The sequence below is a fragment of the Ovis canadensis genome, chromosome 11, assembly GCF_042477335.2.
Source record: "Ovis canadensis isolate MfBH-ARS-UI-01 breed Bighorn chromosome 11, ARS-UI_OviCan_v2, whole genome shotgun sequence".
NCBI lineage: Eukaryota > Metazoa > Chordata > Mammalia > Artiodactyla > Bovidae > Ovis > Ovis canadensis.
Window position 1 is genome coordinate 42,022,515 of NC_091255.1, and position 19,254 is coordinate 42,041,768.

Here is a 19,254-nt window from a genome sequence, read left to right on the forward strand (position 1 = left end):
CATGGCTGAGTGGGTAAACGTACAGATCATTGCACAACATTCTTCCTTCTTGATTTTGGAATATTCTCTCAAGTTTAGCAATGTACTCTGGAAAGCTCTTTTATTAAAAAAAAAAAAGTAGCTTTATCACGCTTCCAGTAGGGGCTGGGGAGGTATTTTTAGACTTATCCCACAGAGTAACTAATGGAGAGAGAAATTAGATCATTAGAAAAGAGCAGCTCGGCCAGCAGCTCAGGCCAGCACCTGCCCTTGACGACTACTGGGTGCTGGCTGACCCCTGCACCCCTGGCTCCTCGTTCCCTGGGCCAGGTCACCGGGGTCCAGCTCATCTGGTTCAAGAACAGAACTGACATGCAGCAACGTGGTTTCCAAGGCTTCCCTTTAAAGACAAAAATCACTCTCATGCATATCAAGCACATCTCCTCTTCAAAAGTCAACTTTCTCTAGAAATGGGGCATGCAGAACTACATCACAAATAAGTCAAATAATTCCTGGGAGCCCCAGTTCTCCCCAGAGAGGGGTTGCTTTAAGCCAGTCCCGATGCTCAAACAAGCACTAAAGGCAGGTGGCAGCAGAGGCCACTTGGGAGGGACTGTCCTGCAGGGCTGGCCTGAGCTGACAGGGGCTGGGATCTCAACAAGGTCACTGACTTTCCTCTGGCTGGTCAGACACTGAATCTGAGGAATGGTATCGTCATTCGCCTGTCCCCAGTATCAGACCCTGCATGGACTGTAGCCTGCCAGACTCCTCTGTCCATGGAATCTTCCAGGCAAGAATACTGGGCTGGGTTGCCATTTCCTTCTCCAGGGCATCTTCCTGAATCAGGGATCAAACCTGAGTCTCCTGCATTGGCAGGTGTTTTCTTTACCACTGAGCCACCTGGGAACCCCTTTCTTCTGGGTACAAGATGATAAATAAGTTCTAAAACTGATTGTGGTGATGGCTGCACAACTCCATGGATATACTAAAAACCACTTACCTGTACACTTTAAATGAATTCTATGTCACTAAAGCTGGTAGTGAAAAAATTCTCCAGAGGCTCCCACTGGCTTGAGAGTACAATTCAAAGCTCTTGACGGGGTCTCCTCCACCCCAACTACAAGCAGCTGCCGTGCACTCCAGAAACTGCAAACCACTGGTTACTTCTTTGACGATTGAGAACTTACAATTGAGAACTTACAACTTTCCATGACATTCCTGCTGTCCTGCCCCACCAACACATCTGGTGAACCCAGACTTCCCTCAAGATTCAGGTTCGAAATCAAACAAGAGAATGTGTCTTGATGACCTGGGTTTTCGCTGTGACTTTCTCTACTCTAGACAAGCAAGAACATCTTTCCTAGTTCATCGAGACGTGGCAGGTTGCTCTCCATCAAACCTAAAGGCTCTGGCAGCAAGACTGCTGTGTATTCGAGCCCATGTGACTGCTTTAGATGGTTTTCTCTCTCTTCTTTATTTTCATGTAACCAGGAAGCAGCATAAATCAGGGATGAAGAATAACCATTCTGGGACTTCCCTAGTGGTCCAGTGGTTAAGACTCTGTGCTTCCACCACAGGGAGCATAGGTTAGATCCCCAGTCAGGGAACTAAGATTCCTGCACACTGCATAGTACAGTAAAAAAAAAAAAATAAATAAAAAATAAAAATAAAAAAAAAACAAACTGCAGACAGGGTGATGAAAAGTAAGTGCAACAAAATTTGCCTCTTCAAAAACAAACAAACAACCAAGAAGAGTTCTGGGGTCAGCCTCTGGCCTTCATTAGTTAATGAACTAAGTCTAGTAACTTAACCATTCCCTGCCTCAGTTTCCTCAACAAACCCTGAGATGGGTCAACGGAAAAAAAACTACATAAAAACAGTATTTATACCCTAAAATTATGACAACTAAGTGAGATTAAATGACGTAAAGGCACCAAGAATGTCTGGCACATATAAAGCTCTAGAATAGTAGTTGTTATGATTAAAATATGATAAACTTTTATTTAACATATTGATATAATTGTAGCAGCCTTTCTCTACTAATTCACTGCAAGTTTCTCTGACATTCATTCCTTCGTTCAATTTACTCAACAAGCATTTACCGGACGCTTAACACATAGAAGAAGTCACATGTTCAGTTCAGTTCAGTCACTCAGTTGTGTCTGACTCTTTGCAACCCCATGAACTGCAGCACGCCAGGCCTCCCTGTCCATCAACAACTCCCGGAGTTTACCCAAACTCATGTCCATCGAGTCGCTGATGCCATCCAACAATCTCATCCTCTGGCGTCCCCTTCTTCTCCTGCCTTCAATCTTTCCCAACATGAGGGTCTTTTCAAATGAGTCAGCTCTTCGCATCAGGTGGCCAAAGTATTGGAGTTTCAGCTTTAACACCAGTCCTTCCTATGAACATTCAGGACTGATCACCTTTAGGATGAACTAGTTGGATCTCCTTGTAGTCCAAGGGACTCTCAAGAGTCTTCTCCAACATCACAGTTCAAAAGCATCAATTCTTCAGCGCTCAGCTTTCTTTATAGTCCAACTCTCACTCTCTCTCTCTAGTTGCAGCATGTGGACTTAGTTGCCCTTTGGTATGTGGGACCTTAGTTCCCCAATCAGGTATTGAACCCGTATCCCCTGCATTGGACAGCGGATGTTTTTAAAAAAAATTTTATTTTTGACATGAATACTGGAGAAACGATAGCCTTGACTATACAGACCTTTGTTGGCAAAGTAATGTCTCTGCTTTTGAATATGCTGTCTAGATTGGTCATAACTTTCCTGCCAAGGAGTAAGGATCTTTTAATTTCACGGCTGCAGTCACCATCTGCAGTGATTTTGGAGCCCCAAAAATAAAGTCTGACACTGTTTCCACATCTATTTCCCATGAAATGATGGGGCCAGATGCCATGATCTTTGTTTTCTGAATGTTGAGCTTTAAGACAACTTTTTCACTCTCCTCTTTCACTTTCATCAAGAGGCTCTTTAGTTCCTCTTCACTTTCTGCCGTAAGGGTGGTGTCATCTGCATATCTGAGGTGATTGATATTTCTCCCGGCAATCTTGATTCCAGCTTGTGCTTCTTTCAGCCCAGCGTTTCTCATGATGTACTCTGCATATAAGTTAAATAAGCAGAGTGACAATATACAGCCTTGATGTACACCTTTTCCTATTTGGAAACAGTCTGTTGTTCCATGTCCGGTTCTAACTGTTGCTTCCTGACCTGCATACAGATTTCTTAAGAGGCAGGTCAAGTGGTCTGGTATTCTCATCTCTTTCAGAATTTTCCACAGTTTATTGTGATCCACAGTCAAAGGCTTTGGCATAGAAATAGATGTTCTGGCAGAAATAGATGTTTTTTCTACAGCTCTCTTGCTTTTTCGATCATCCAGCGGATGCTGGCAATTTGATCTCTGGTTCCTCTGCCTTTTCTAAAACCAGTTTGAACATCTGGAAGTTCATGGTTCACATATTATTGAAGCCTGGCTTGGAGAATTTTGAGCATTACTTTACTAGCGTGTGAGATGAGTGCAATTGTGCAGTGGTTTGAGCATTCTTTGGCATTGCCTTTCTTTGGGATTGGAATGAAAACTGACCTTTTCCAGTCCTGTGGCTACTGCTGAGTTTTCCAAATTTGCTGGCATATGGAGTGCAGCACTTTCACAGCATCATCTTTTAGGATTTAAAACAGCTCAACTGAAATTCCATCACCTCCATTAGCTTTGTTCATAGTGATGCTTCCAAAGGCCCACTTGACTTCACATTCCAGGATGTCTGGCTCTAGGTGAGTGATCACACCACTGTGATTATCTGGGTCGTGAAGATCTTTTTTGTACAGTTCTTTTGTGTTTTCTTGCCACCTCTTCTTAATATCTTCTGCTTCTGTTAGGTCCATACCATTTTTGTCCTTTATTGAGCCCATCTTTGCATGAAATGTTTCCTTGATATCTCCAATTTTCTTGAAGAGATCACAAGTCTTTCCCATCTATTGTTTTCCTTTATTTCTCTGCACTGATCACTGAGGAAGGTTTTCTTATCTCTTCTTTGGAACTCTGCATTCAGATGGGTATATCTTTCCTGTTCTCCTTTGCTTTTCGCTTCTCTTCTTTTCATAGCTATTTGTCACATGTTAAGACTGTACATACTGTGATGGCTTAAGTAACTGTACCATGAGTGAGTATGCGTTATCTTGCTGTTTATTTTTTAAATTGTGGCTGTGCTGGGTCTTTGCTGTTGCCCAGGGGCTCACTCTAGTTGTAGCATGTGGACTTAGTTGCCCTTCAGTATGTGGGACCTTAGCTCCCAGATCAGGTATTGAACCCGTATCCCCTGCATTGGACAGCGGATGTTCTAAAAAAAAAAATTTATTTTTGACTGTGTTGGGTCTTCATTGCTTTGCTCAGGCTTTAGTTGCAGCAAGCGGGGGCCACTCTCTAGTTGTGGTATGCAGGCTTCTCATTGCAGTGGCTTCTTTTGTTGCAGACCATAGGCTCTAGGGTACATGGGCTTCAGTAGTCGTGACTTTCAGGCCCTAGAGTCAGGGCTCAGCTGCTCCAAGGCACTTGAGATCTTCCTAGACCAGGGATCAAGCCTGTGTCCCCTGCACTGGCAGGCAGATTCTCACCCAGTGGACCACTAGGGAAGTCTCTGTTATGTCTGTTTTACATCTAACTTGGTTATTCCCTTCTGCTGAATCCTTGCCCCTGTTCTGATGGAGCCATGATTCATTTATGCCAGCTTCCGTCTGCACTATCTTTTTTACAATGCTTCTCTGCTAAAGGGGAGGGAATATGCTAGTTCAGTTTACACTTTTGTTATGGAAAAAGAAAGATGGGGACGGAAAACTCAAAGAAGAGGGCAAACATCTGTATCTCTCTGAGGCCCCCTGGGACACCTTCGGGGTGGGGCTGTGATGCTCCCTGAGGAGCTTTCTAAGGTCTCAACAAGGAGACAAATGCTGGGGTGGCCAGAGGCTTCAGAGACCAGTCCTGCAGTCAAGTTTAAGAAAGAGACTGGAGCTCAGGCCCAACTCAGCATCATCAAGACACTGGGCTAGCCAAGAAATCCCAACCCATCCAGGATGTGGCCTCCTGGTCCACAAGCCCACAGCCCTCCTGGAGCTGAGGGTCAGCATCTCTGAAAAAGGAACACCGATGTTGAGACCTAAAGCTTCAGACAGGACTTGCTGGGGGGAAAGGGGGACAGACATGGTCCCTCAGATACCTGAGGGCAAGAACTGGGCCTGGTTGGGCCTGGCAGTGGGGCAGAGGGCAGTGAAGGGGCTGGAGGGGAAAGTAGATGGGGTGGGGAAGTGACCGACCAAGAGGAGTCCTGCTGGCTGTGGCCAACGGCGCTCTCACCTGCCCAGAGGCCACACCCCCTTCTCTTCTTACTAAGACCCCCTAACTTGTTCAGGAATCAGGCTGTGGTCCTGCAGTCTCAGGGAAGGTGACCTGAGGGAGGGTTACCAGGTCACTGGGTGTGACTCAGTCCTGCCCAGGTATAAGGAGGGTACCCAGGGAAGGTTCTCCCACAGGACTGTAGGGACTGTGGGGACCAGATGCTGAAAGCACCATGCTCGCCTGCACCTCCAGCGGGAAGGCAGAGAGGGTCTCAGAGCTGCCAGCCTTGAGCTGTGATATTATACTGCCTGGACCCCATCACCAGCCTCGACCCCCAGACTCCCGGTTATGGAGCAGAGCGCACATCCACCGACTGGGGTCCTGACACCAGGGTTTGCTCTCACTGTCTAAAGCACCAACTGGTCATGCTCACAGACCACCTGTCATTTCAGCCAGGGTCCAGGTCTCTCCATCCCTGTAGGGTCCTGTCTTCAGTCATGGTGACGGGGCCATTGACCTGCCACATCTTCTCTTGAATTCTGCTCTGGCCATTTGTGGCCAGTTGTTCCCCTAATCATTTTGTCTTGGTGACAACGCTGGTCACACAGTAATTGTGTTACCTCTTATTTTCCTTGGCCACTGAGGCAAGTGCTTCTTTACAACCAACCCCCTTACTCCACTAGAGGAAATGCCTGAGTTTTGCAGGAGGAACTGAATATCTACCTACACGTTGTCAACCTCAGGGGAAGAGAAAAATCAGTGTCTTCTTTTAAAACTTCTAGGTTCCAAGACTTATAAAAATTCTCCAGCTTGAAATCAAGATCCCAAACGACTAGAATCTTGACAAGTAGACCTAGGCTGTATTATAATCTAGAAAAACAAAGATGTGGTCCAACTCCACACTGCTGGCCAGCTAGGGAAGGCATGTGTGCGGTGGCGGGAGGCTAAGGCTTGAAGATTCTGTGGAAACAAGAGCCCTCCCCCCGCCGCCCCGGCCCCATGAAGCTGTGCACAGGCAGGTTGTACGATCACACAGTCAGCTGCCAGCAAAATTAGAAGGTGGAGGTCAGGGAAGCTGGAAGCCTGAAGATACTCGAACCCAGCTGAAGACGAAGAAATGAGAGGAAGAGAAAGCCTGTAAGACATCCACACCATTAACAACCAGAGAATCAGGTTGCAATGGACCATTCTTAAGGCAGATGAAGCAGGAGAGACAAACCCTCTGGGAGTTCAGGGCATAATTTGTATCAGGAGAGTGACAGCCCCTGAAATGAGGCGGGAGGATGTTTTCAGTCCCTCTCAACAAGGGACCCCAAAATCAGACCCAGAGCTCAGAGGAATTGGGAAATCAGAAGCCATCTGTCTATACCTGCTGCTCTGCTCTGAGGATGGGCAGAATATTATACAATTACCAGCGATCTTTACCAGAGAACTAAGTCCAGGTTGATTAAAGCATTATTTTTAAAAAATGAAAATAGTGATCATTTACTTGATCTTGGGTTGGGGAAGATCTTTCTGAGTGGAAATGGGGAGAGGAAAAGAAACGGAGACCAGATCTGAATGACCCAAAAGCTAGGTACCAAATGTCAGCAAGGGGTCCAGAACCCCCCCCACCCCATTGGTGGGATTACACCTGTGTCTTGCTGCTGGCAGCCAATCTGGCCAAGGCATGCAAAGTCTAAAATGGTCACACTCTTGACACAGTGAGTCAATGTCTAGGAATTTTTCCTAAGGAAATAATCAGAGAGAGATAAAAAATGACTTACACTATCAAAAGACTGGAAAAAAAAACATGAATGTTCAACAATAGGTGAGCAGTAAAGTACTTAGGAAATATTTCTAGAACAGCACACTATCTGGCCTTCAAAATCATGTTTCAAAGAATAGTGAATGAGAATGTGCTCACAAAACATCAGATTTTTAAAAAGTTAGTATGTATAGAATGATTTTTTAACTTGTGAGATAAACATATACACACATACATTAGTACATCTGGAAGAAAACGCCAAAATAGTGGTTATATAATTGTATTACTTGGTGGGAAAACTTAGGATGATTTTAGTTTTCTGTTCCTAGGTGCCCAAAGCATGGTAACCAGGAAACTGGATGTCTATCACTCACTCTTCAACACTTGGCTTACTGTCACCTCTTCCAGGCAGTCCTCCTGCACTACCCTCCCTTACCCATGTTATTCTGGGTGCTCCCCTGGGGACTGGACTCCAGACTGGCCTCTGCTATGTTCTTTATTCCTGCATCATCAGACTCACTGTATCCCCATGACACATTCCGCTACTGTAGCCAGAAATTGGGGTGTCTCGTTGCTACATGCCCGGTCTGTGTGGACTCTGACAGATCTTCAGGCTAGAGTGCTGGATTGTGAATGTAATTGAGTACCTGGTCCTCTGTGCCCTGTGCCTCTCAGGCCGAGAAGGACCAAGCAGACAAGGATGAGCAAACCCCAGCAAAGAGAAAGCTCCTTACCTTGGCCAGCAGGCCTGAAACGCGCTTCACCTCCCCATGTGCCTTCAGCAGCTCCTGCCTGAGCTCCGAGCAGGACTGCTCCAGCTGGTCCTTCTCGGCTCGAGCCACAGTCAGCATTTCCTGGACGTTGCAGCCCTCAGCCATGGGCTCCAGGGGGCTGGCCCCTCCAGTTTTCTGCTCCTCGTTCTCCAGGGAGGCCTGCAAAGACCCGTTCTCTACCTGGAGCCCTTCCACAGGAAGCTGATGTGCTGCTGGGATCTCAGCTGTGGGGCCGCTGCTGTGCCGCTCCAGTTCCAGGCGGGTGGTCAGCTCCCTGTTCTCCTCCTGCAGGTGCCGGACCAGCTCCAGGGCACCGCGGTGCTCCTCCTCGATGGCACGCAGGCGACACGTCAGCTGCTGCTGGATGCTCAGCAGCTTCTCACGCTCGAAGCGGCCCTGCTCCAGAATCTCTGTGCACTTCTGCTCCAGCTCCAGGATCTTGCCTTCCTGGGCGCCAGGCTCCTCGCCCTTGACACGCTCCTGCAGGAGGGTCATAAGCTTCTCATTCTCCTGACTCAGCTGCTCCGCCCTCTCCCGGTGCTGATGGAAGGACGTTTCCAGGAGTGTCTTCTCATCCGCCAGCTTCTCATTTTCAGCCGTCAGCTCCTGCACCATCTGCTGCTGGTCAGATAGCTCCTGCAGTGTGGCCTGCAGCTCCTCGGCTGTGCTGTGCTGGTTCTCCTCCATCCTGTGGATCTTCTCTGCCAGGGACGCCAAGGACAGCTCGCTCGCTGTGTTCGGGGAGCTGCCGGCTACCGAGCACTTGGAGCTCTTGACAAGGCTCCCGGCAGGGGACAGGGGCCCCAGGGTGTCTGCCGGGATGTGTTCGAAGTCAGAGGCATCCGGGGACAAGGAGGCCTTGGTGACATCACTGCTGGAAGAGCCTGATGTCCGCAGGGCACCCTCATGTGGGTTTTTTCTGTACGCATCAATTTCACCCAACGCCTCATTCCCCGTCGGGCTCCCGAAGCTGGACTCCTGAGTTATGGATGTCGGGCAGCTGCTGTCCCCGGTGTGACTTGCTCCCCCCTCTGAATCTGGGGAGTGCTCAAAATAAGTCAGTTTCTCTTTCAAGGCCCGGTTTTCTTCCTCGAGCTCTGCGAGCTCTTTCTGGAAGCTCTGGTTCTTCTCCTCAAGGGCTCGGATCAAAGGTTCTGAGTCACCTGGCAAGACTGATGTTCCGTCCACACTGGAGTCCAAAGCATCCCCGCCTTCACTGTCCTGAGTCCGTTTCTCCATCCATTTCTTGAGTTCACTTCGGAGCCTGTTGATCTCACTGTCTTTCTCTTTAGCTTCTGCCAAGAGCTCCCGGACCTGGGACTCGAGCACAGCCTTCTCTGCACCTTCATGCTCCAGCCGAGGTCTTGGGGGAGCAGCCCGCACGTGCTTGGTGGGGGTAGGCGTGCTTGAAGAGGTGGGGCTGATCGTCACTTTCCTTGAGTTGGAGGGACCGCGTGGCACAGTTCTGTCTCTTGAGACAGTGACGGCGAGTTCTCGAGGGGTGGGAATGCCTGTCCTCTTGGTGGCTATCACGGCCCCTGAAGACAGAAGAGACCAGTGAAACAAAGCGAGCACTTTTATGAAGGAAACCCAGTAACTTCAGCTCTCAGGGCATGTGGGCAGCATGGCTGCCACTCTTCCTCCATGGCATCCTCCCTGAAATTCCTACCCAGCTCCAACTGGGGCTTCTGCACCCCTGCCCCCAGCCCTGTGCTTCAGCAGAGCTGACGCCATGCTGAGCTACTCAGCATCACCCCGTCCCCAGCAATGGCTGCTGGCTCAAAGCACACACCAGCCCCACAGTCAAGGTCAACAAGACACCAGGAGAAGTTCCTGGGTGAGCGTCTAAACATACTGGTCACGGGTGAGTCTGGGGACGGCTGGCAACCATCATCACAGGAGGAAGGTGAGGATGCAGAGAAGAAAGAAGGAACCAAGCTCTTAGTGGCGCTGCAGAGCTGTGGGTCAGTCAACCTGAGGCTGGCCCTCCAACCGCACAAGCCAACAGTCACCTTTCATAAGTCACCTTAACCTAGGTTTTCTGTAACTTGAAACATAACACAACTGACAGTTGTGGCAGAATTGACAGTTCTGGCAACTAAGCAAAATACAGGATCGCTGTGAATTTTTAAATAAACACTCAAAAAATGTATCATTCCCATTCTGACTGAACAAATTTCATGAAGAAATCAGAACACCCAAATAATATTGTACTAGGCACAGGCTGATCTGATTCAATGACCTATTGTTTTTAACTAAGTGGGAATACTGTGCTCATTTGTATTCACAAAGAAACAAGAACCAACACTATGAGCGCCCAGCACATTCATCTGTAGTACAGTTTTCAATGCCAAACAGATTTACATAATGTGGAAATGATACAGAATTTAGAACTTACAATAGAAAATGTAAGGTAAGGAATTTATTTTCATCTATACTACCACAGTTATTTTTTAACCTTCACCTATACTACATTTTAAATTTTCACTTATACTGTTTACTATGGAAAATGTCAAAAAAGAAATCTAGAGGTGAAAACTCAGACATCAATCTCCTAAATGCTCCAGAAATGAAACCCACCTCGGAGGTTAAAGTATAAAATGAAAAATCTGGCCCTCTTACAAACTCAAAGGTGTGTGATTAATCAAGGCCGACTGCAGCAACTTACACAGCAATGGACCGTGGACTGGAGGCCTCTGCTGTGCAGGGAGGGTTGGGGGCAGGGACCCATCCACAGCCTGGCAGAGGCCCCAGCCAGCTGAGGCAGAAGCAGGAACCACTGTGGTGAAACAGCTCTGAACCCACTGCCAAGACAGCCACTAAGTCATGAGCAACTGTCTCCCAGTGCCCCGGAATCCGAGGGGGTGATGTGGAGGCAGACGGTGGACACTGCTGAGCATCTGACAGCCGGATGCCTCTAAAAACATTGACATGATGAAGGCTAAGCTGTCGTAGTCATATAGAATAAGATTCAGGTTTTTAAGTTAACCTTTTCAAATTACCAGGTTTCCCTGGTAGCTCAGAGGGTAAAGAGTCTGCCCGCAATGCAGAAGACCCGGGTTCGATCCCTGGGTCAGGAAGATCCCCTGGAGAAGGCAATGGCAACCCACTCCAGCACTCTTGCCTGGAAAATCCCATGGACAGAGGAGCCTGGCAGGCTATAGTTCTTGGGGTTGCAAAGAGTCGGACACAACTGAGCAACTTCAGTTCACTTTCCAAATTAAATTACTGGAAAGCTAAGAGCACGGTAACACACGTGTGATGCATGGCTGTGTCCTGGTGCCTCTGGTACACCACAATAAATGCTCAGTGAAGAAAAGATGTGTTTAAATATCCTTGTAAAGTGAAGACTGAAATCACTAAGCAATAAACCTTTTCATCACACCAGTCTTCTGGAGTGAAGTGACCTTGACAAGGACCGGAATGAAAACTGGGGGATACCTAAAGTTTCAACCTACTGACAGTGAGGACATGCAACACTGAATATCCAGGACTGACTGTCATGGCATCTGCATTCCTGACAACGCCACTAACGCCAGGCTCCTTTCAGCTGTCTGTCGACTGGGAAGAATGATGTGGACAGCAGCAGCTCACCTCTGCCATCGTGGCAGCGGCAGCTTCGCTTCTTCCTCTTGCTGACAGTCTCAGTCTGTCTACCGCTTGGGTGTTACTTATGCCTTATCTAAACTACTAGGAATTTGTTTACATCAAATCCAAGTCCATTTATGAATTACATCCAGTTGTAGATTATAAAGCACACAATCCAGCTGTACTTTCATAACATCTATTCTTTTTTGGTTCTCGCTGCTTCATCATCACTTGACGATCAATGTACTTGCCTCCTCATCTTCTTTAAAAGGCTCTTCCCATCTCTGGACACATCTTTTCAGAAACTATCATTAGCTGAGCATAAGTTGAGAGTGCTGCTAAAATTCACCACTGGACCAAACTAAAGTGGTATTACTCCCCGCTCTGCATCAAGACACCCCTTCACGGCCACTGGCAGGGTTAGGGGGCAGTCCCCCAGCTTACCACGTCATAAACCAGAAGGGTTCTTCCTCCCAGTCTCCTTCAAGAACTGAGTTCAGAGGCGTCAGCTCAGAGCCATCCAGCCACTGAGCAGGGAGACAGCCAGGGTGGCTGGAGCCTAGGCTGATGGGCAGGGCCCGGCATGGCGGGCACCCTTATGTCTTTCCTCTTCTGATCACTGCTTATTTGTGCCGAGGATGGCTGTCCAGCTACAAGAAGTTAAAATAAAAGCAAGCTCTGCCTAATACAATAATATTTTTAAACCATGTTTGACATGTTACATTTCACAACACCAGAGGAGAAACTGTATTTGTGGCTGATCACAGGTGCATCAAAGTGTGTGTCACAGACACACGCACAAGGAGGGGAGAGGACGCGTAGGACAGGGAGTGCTGACCTGGTCAACAGTGAGCAGTTCTCCTGATTCTTTTTTACGTTATATTTATGCCATAAAGTAAGAAAAAGGGATCACAAGGAACTACTCTGTGGTGACCTAAGTACAAAGGAAATCTGAAAAAGATAGGATGTATGTATACAAATGGCTGATTCAGTTTGCTGTACAGCAGAAACTGACAACACTGTAAGCAACTATACTCCAATAAAACTTAAAAAAAAAAAAAAGAGGGAAAAACCCTATCATAACAATACACAGAGAGAAAATGGGATGGGAAAAAATCCTTTCCATAGAACAAAAAGCATGTTTAAAATAAACAACAGTGCAGTCATTTAAATTATTGATAAGGTTTTAAGCAGTGGTTCTCATGAGCTGAAGATAAAACATTTTCAGTCTCTTTCTGATTTCCTCATCTTACCCAAAGAATCTGTTCCTGGGGCTGCTCTGTGTGACGTGTGTTCGGTAGGGGGAAAGGGTGGCAATTCTGAAGTAAACCATTAACCTTTCATTTATTCACCAAGGATTCGAGTCCTGCTCTACAGAGACACACAATTCACAAGACTGCATGCCGCCTGCCTGGTCTCCTAACACAAGCAGACTCGCTCATTCTATCTCTAAAAATCTAAAACTACCAGGTTATTCCGTATTATAACTCTTTATAACCTTTTTATAAAAAATAAGATAATATACTTTAAAAAAATTTATTTTTCTTTACTTGGCTGCGCCAGGTCTTAGTTGAGGCATGTGGGATCTTAGTTCCCTGACCAGGGATGGACCCCAGGCACCCTGCACTGGGAGCACAGTCTTAGCCACCAGGGAAGTCCTTTCGTAATCTTCTTCTTGGAAAATTCCAGTAATTTCTTTACTGTCAAATCTAATCTCCCCAGACTCCTCATCCGTTTCCGCTCTTGGCTGGTGGCTCACTTTTGAGAATCTTTGCTCTCTGCACTCACAAAATATTCTGACAGTGGCACCAGACATCTTGCAGTTTCCCCCATCAGAGAAGAACATATTTAAAGCCTCCTTCCTCCTTTCTTTTTGTAACCAGCCAGGCAGTCATGCAGATGTATTAATTAGCTTTGAGAGGGTCTCCATGTTTTTCCTTTCCTTTCAGTCTGACTCTACTCCAGGTCCTTGGAACATTCCATTGAAATTTCTGAAACATTCTCACAGGTCTTCCTGGTTCCAGCCTCCTCAGCCTGTAAGATGTTCTGGATCCATATCCCTATTTTCTGTTCCAGACTCTATATGTATTTCCCATCAAACGTCTTCCTGTGGTTTCAAGGTCATGCATAATCGCCAGCCACAGCCAACCGTACTCATCATTTGGGCCTTTCTGCTCCCCACAACCCTCACTGAACTCTTGCCAGTGTCCCCAGGGTCCCCAATACACCTGTGACTTGTGGAAATGTCATTCCCTTCCCACTGGATCCTTCTAACCAGCATTTAAACACACTCAATTCTCTTCCGTTAAGACACTTGCACCCAATGTTCACTGCAGCACTATTCACAATAGCCAAGACATGGAAACAACCTAAATGTCCATCAACAGATGACTGGATAAAGAACAGCGTATATGAAAGTGAAAGTGACTCAGCCTGTCTGACTCTTTGCAACCCCATGGACTATACAATCCATGGAATTCTTCAGGCCAGAATACTGGAGTGGGTAGCCTTTCCCTTCTCCAGGGCATCTTCCTAACCCAGGGATCAAACCCAAGTCTCCGCATTGCAGGTGGATTCTTTACCAGCTGAGCCACAAGGGAAGCCCAAGAATACTGGAGTGGGTAGCCTATCCCTTCTCCAGCAGATCTTCCCGACCCAGGAATTGAACAGGGGTCTCCTGCATTGCACGCAGATTCTTTACCAACTGAGCTATCAGGGAAGCCCCATGTGTATATACACAATGGAATATTACTCGGCCATAAAAAAGAACAAAATAATGCCATTTGTAGCAACATGGGAAAGACTGAAGGCAAAAGGAGCAGAGGGCAGCAGAGGATAAGATGGTTGGATAGCATCACTGACTCAATAGACATGAATCTGAGCAAACTCTGGGAGACAGTGAAGGACAGGGAAGCCTGGTGTGCTGTAGTCCATGGGGTCACAAAGAGTCAAACATGACTTAGCAACTGAGCAACAACAAGCAACATGGATGGACCTAGAGACTGTCATACTGAGTGAAGTCAGTCAGACAGAAAAAGACAAATATGTAATATCACTTACATGTGGAATCTAAAAAAATTACAAATGAATTTATTTACAAAACAGAAATAGACTCACAGACATAGAAAACAAACTTATGGTTACCAGGGGGAAGCAAGGGAGGGGGGCAGAAGGATAAATTAGGAGCTTAACTGAAACATACCATTATATATAAAATAGATAAATAGCAAGGACCTACTGTATAGCACAAGGAACTATAGTCACTATCTTATATTAATAATAACCTATAATGGAAAAGAATCTGAAAAAGAATAGATATATTTATACGTATAACTGAATCACTTTGCTTACACCTGAAACTAACATTGTAAATCGACTAGACTCTAATAAAAGAAAAAAAAATTAAGAATTAAAAAAAAAGAGTTTCTGAGTCCACACCTTCCTTTAGCTAGTCTCTGATCTGTCCCTACCTGTCCCAGCAGAATCCGGCCCCACAATGTACTTCCAGGTTGTCTGCATTTCTTCCCCCTCATCCCCTCCTCTGCCCATTCCTATTACTCAATCAAACACTGTCTGCTGAGCTTATCAGTGGCTTCCACTGCAACGTCCAATGCAGTGGGTATTTCTAATCCTCTCAGCAGGGCTGCAACAATACTGTCCTTTTTGACATGGGTCTCTGATGTCATACTGACCTAGTTCTCTCTGACCTCAGCAGCCACCCCATGTGGCCCCCCACCCCCTACTCTCTGCATGGTGGAATTCTTCAGATCCAGGTCCTGGGCCAATCCTCTTCTCGTATTACAAGTATTTTCCTGGTGTTTCTACTCAATCCCATGAGCTTAAACACCACCTGTATTCTGATGACTCTCACATCAACTCTCTTATATGGATCTCTCCTCTGACAACATATGAACATCAAACTACTCACTTGATAAGCATAATTGAATTATCACAAAAATATCTCAAACTAGATAAAAGGGAGAAAGAAAAGCTAGGAAAGTGTGAACAATGTGTAAAGGCCCTGGAGTACATGGAGGGGCTGATAAGAAAGAAGGCTAATGGCCACAGGGTGCTCAGTGCAGGTCTCACCATTGAAATTCAAGGTTACACACATTCAATAAAACAAGGCCAGGATGCTATGAAAAAGTAAAGGAAAAAGCTCTAGCTCTCAAAAAGTTTAAATATGTTTGTCAAATTAAAAGATTCAATGGAAGGAATACAATGCAAAATGAAGGAATTCTCTCAATGTGTACAAGAAAACGGAAACGATGAAAATCGAAAAGATAAACATGGAGGGCCAAACCAGGTAATCAAATAACCAATTAATAAAAATTCCAGAACTACAGATGAGTGGAAACAGAGCAAAGGAAATAATCAAAGAGCTTATGTAAGACAATTCCCCAAATTTGAGGAAGGTGTCGATAGAATTTATGTCAGGCAAAACAAAGAACAGACCCACAAGGAGATAGATAAATATTTTTAAAGTTTCAGAACACCAAGAATGTGTAAAAGTTTGGGGAAGGGGTGTGAACTGAGAATGAGCCTGGACATCAACATGTATTGGGTTGGCCAAAGAGTTTGTTCAGGTTTTCCAAAAGATGTTACAGAAAAGCCTGAATGAACTTTTTGGCCAACCCAGTATTCAGTTCAGTTCAGTTCAGTTCAGTTGCTCAGTCATGTCCGACTCTTTGCAACCCCATGAATCGCAGCATGCCAGGCCTCCCTGTCCATCACCAACTCCCGGAGTTCACTCAGACTCATGCCCATAGAAGGCAACAAAGCAAATGCCTACAGAGTTCGGTGCGAAAATGATTTTTAACCTCGATTTCTACACCCAACCTAACTACAAATCAATCAGAAAGGTAGAAAACACATGTCAAGACATGCACAGACTCAGAAAATTAAAATTGCTAACACCTTTTCTAAGGAAGTTATTCAAGGATGTGCTCCAGGAAAACAATGAAGCAAACCAAACAGAAGAAGAGTCATCATCCAGGAAGCCTGGCCTTATCAGAGGAAAGCAGTCAAGGGAAGTTTCAGATGGTATCCATGAAGCAAGTCTGGAGAACAATCCATGCTGGGTTGAGAGGATAAAGTGTCTAAGAAGGGAGGTTTCTTTAATAGAACACCTCATTGGAAGAAGCGTTGGGGGCGGGGGGAATGAGGATATAATAAAAATAGAGAAAAAACAGAAACCTCACAAAAAACAAGAAACTGCATATAGGTAACAAAATCATAGCACACGACTGCACTCTGCAGGGAAGCCTATCTTGCTGTTGTTCAGGCCCTAAGTCATGTCCAGCTGTTTGTAACCCTATAGATTGCAGCACACCAGGCCTCCCTGTCCCTCACTATCTCCCGGAGTTTGCCCAAGTTCACGTCCATTGAATCAGTGATGCTATCCAATCATCTCATCCTCTGCTGCCTCTTCTCCTTTTATCCTCAATCTTTCTCAAAAGCTTATCTTTGTAGTCATAATAACATTGCTACTGCTACTGCTGCTAAGTCACTTCAGTCATGTCTGACTCTGTGCAACCCCATAGACGGCAGCCCACTGGGCTCCCCCATCCCTAGGATTTTCCAGGCAAGAGTACTGGAGTGGGGTGCCATTGCCTTCTCCCATAATAACATTAGTACTACTTAAATTTACCTATACCAAAGTAGGAAAGACTGTTTTATACAACATTTGAATATTATCATCCTTGTTAGCAAAAAAAAAAAAAAATTAAAGTACCAATAGAAGAAATTGAGAGGTAGAAGACCAGGTGAAGAAAGCTGGTAGAAAGCATTTTCTGGTTGTGACAACAGTTTCCAACCTCATCTCATAAATGGAGCGTCAAAGAGACTAAATGTAGTTGGCAAAACAAGAAAAAAAGATGAACTACATTATTAAAATTAAAACCAGTGATATGACACTGGGAGGAGGCAAAAGGTTATGAGTTAAATTCTCACCTATCATTGTCAGAAGATGAGTCCCCTAGGTCAACAGCAAGAACAACAACAACAAAGAAACCACCCATCTGTCTTCGCAAGTGGCTGTACTTGCGAAATGTCTACATGTGAAAAACTAAAAAAACAGCAATGTCAATAGAATGATTAGACAAGCCACAGACTAGGAGGAAAAAAATCTGCAACAGACGTATCTGATAAAGGACTGTTAGCCAAAACACACAAAGAACTCAACAATAAGAAAATGACCAACCTAATTAACGGGCAAAATATCTGAACAGAAACCTCACCAAGGAAGATAAACAGACGGCAAAGAAGCAGGTGAAGAGATGCTCATACATCATTAGGGAATTGCAAATTAAAACAAGGAGATACCACTGCACACCTATTTTAGAGTTGCTAAAGCCCGAAACACAACACCAAATGCCAGTCTGGATGTGGAGCAACAGGAAGTTGTACTTCTACTGGTGGGAACACAAAATTGTACAGCCACTTGCGAAGACAGATGGCTGGTTTCTTTGTTGTTGTTGTTCTTGCTGTTGACCTAGGGGGCTCATCTTCTGACATCATATCTTATTGCCTTTTCTTACCATCCATGGGGTTCTCCAGGCAAGAATACTGGAGTGGGTTGCCATTTCCTTCTTCAGAGGACCACATATTGTCAGAACTCTTCACTATGACCTGTCCATCTTGGGTGGCCCTGCATGGCATGGCTCATAGCTTCATGGAGTTAGTTACACAAGCCCCTTCAACACGTCAGCAATTGTACTTCTTGGTATTTCCTCAAATGAGTTGAAAACTTACATCCACACGAAAACCTCTAAGTGGATACTGATAGCAGCTTTAGTCATAGATGCCAAAACCTGGAAGCAACCAAGATGTCCTTCAGTGGGTGAATGGCTAAACTGTGGTACATCAGCCAGTGGAACATTAATCAGTGCTAAAAAGAAATGAGCTGCCAAGCCGTGAAAAGACACAGAAGAACCTTAAATGCTTACGATTAAGTGAATGAGCCCAATTTGAAAAGGCTACATTCTGTGTCATTCCAACCACTAACATATGACACTCTGGAAAAAACAAAACTATGGAGATACTGAAAAGATCAGTGATTGCCAGGATTTTAAAGGAAGGGGGTGGGAACAAGGCAGGACGGGGAGGATTTTTATTTATTTGGCTCTAGTTGTATCTAGTTGCTGCATGTAGAATCTAAAGTTCCCAGTTGTTCAGTTGCTAAGTCGTGTCTAATTCTTTGTGATCCCAATGGACTGTAGCCCGCCAGGATCCGTCTAAGGGACTTCTCTGGCAAGAATACTGGAGTGGGTTGCCATTTCTTCCTCCAGGGGATCTTCCTGACCCAGGGATCAAACCCGCATCTCCTGCATTGCAGGCGGATTCTTTACCACTGAGCCACTCAGTTCAGTTCAGTTCAGTCGCTCAGTCGGGTCCGACTCTTTCAGACCCCGTGAATCACAGCACGCCAGGCCTCCCTGTCCATCACCAACTCCCAGACTTCAATCAGACTCACGTCCATCGAGTCAGTGATGCCATCCAGCCATCTCAGCCTCTGTCATCCCCTTCTCCTTCTGCCCCCAATCCCTCCCAGCTCAGGGTCTTTTCCAATGAGTCAACTCTTCCCATGAGGTGGCCAAAGTATTGGAGTTTCAGCTTTAGCATCATTCCTTCCAAAGAAATCCCAGGGATGATCTCCTTCAGAATGGACTGGTTGGATCTCCTTGCAGTTGCAAGGGACTCTCAAGAGTCTTCTCCAACACCACAGTTCAAAACCATCAATTCTTTGGTGCTCAGCCTTCTTCACAGTCCAACTCTCACATCCATACATGACCACTGGAAAAACCATAGCCTTGACTAGACAGACTT

General features: G+C 45.8%; 1 protein-coding gene across 13 annotated transcripts in view; it reads right to left on the reverse strand.

The window, feature by feature from the left end:
* SPECC1 (sperm antigen with calponin homology and coiled-coil domains 1) overlaps nucleotides 1-19,254 on the reverse strand; it is a 203,860-nt gene that overhangs the window by 63,372 nt on the left and 121,234 nt on the right. For all 13 annotated transcript variants that reach the window (XR_011259861.1, XM_069603445.1, XM_069603447.1 and 10 more), the window contains one exon: nucleotides 7,801-9,377. Coding sequence is in view for 12 of the 13 variants with exons in the window: in XM_069603445.1 (XP_069459546.1) it covers nucleotides 7,801-9,377 (1,577 nt within the window). In the remaining variant the exon portion in view is untranslated. The remainder of the gene's footprint in view (nucleotides 1-7,800; nucleotides 9,378-19,254) is intronic.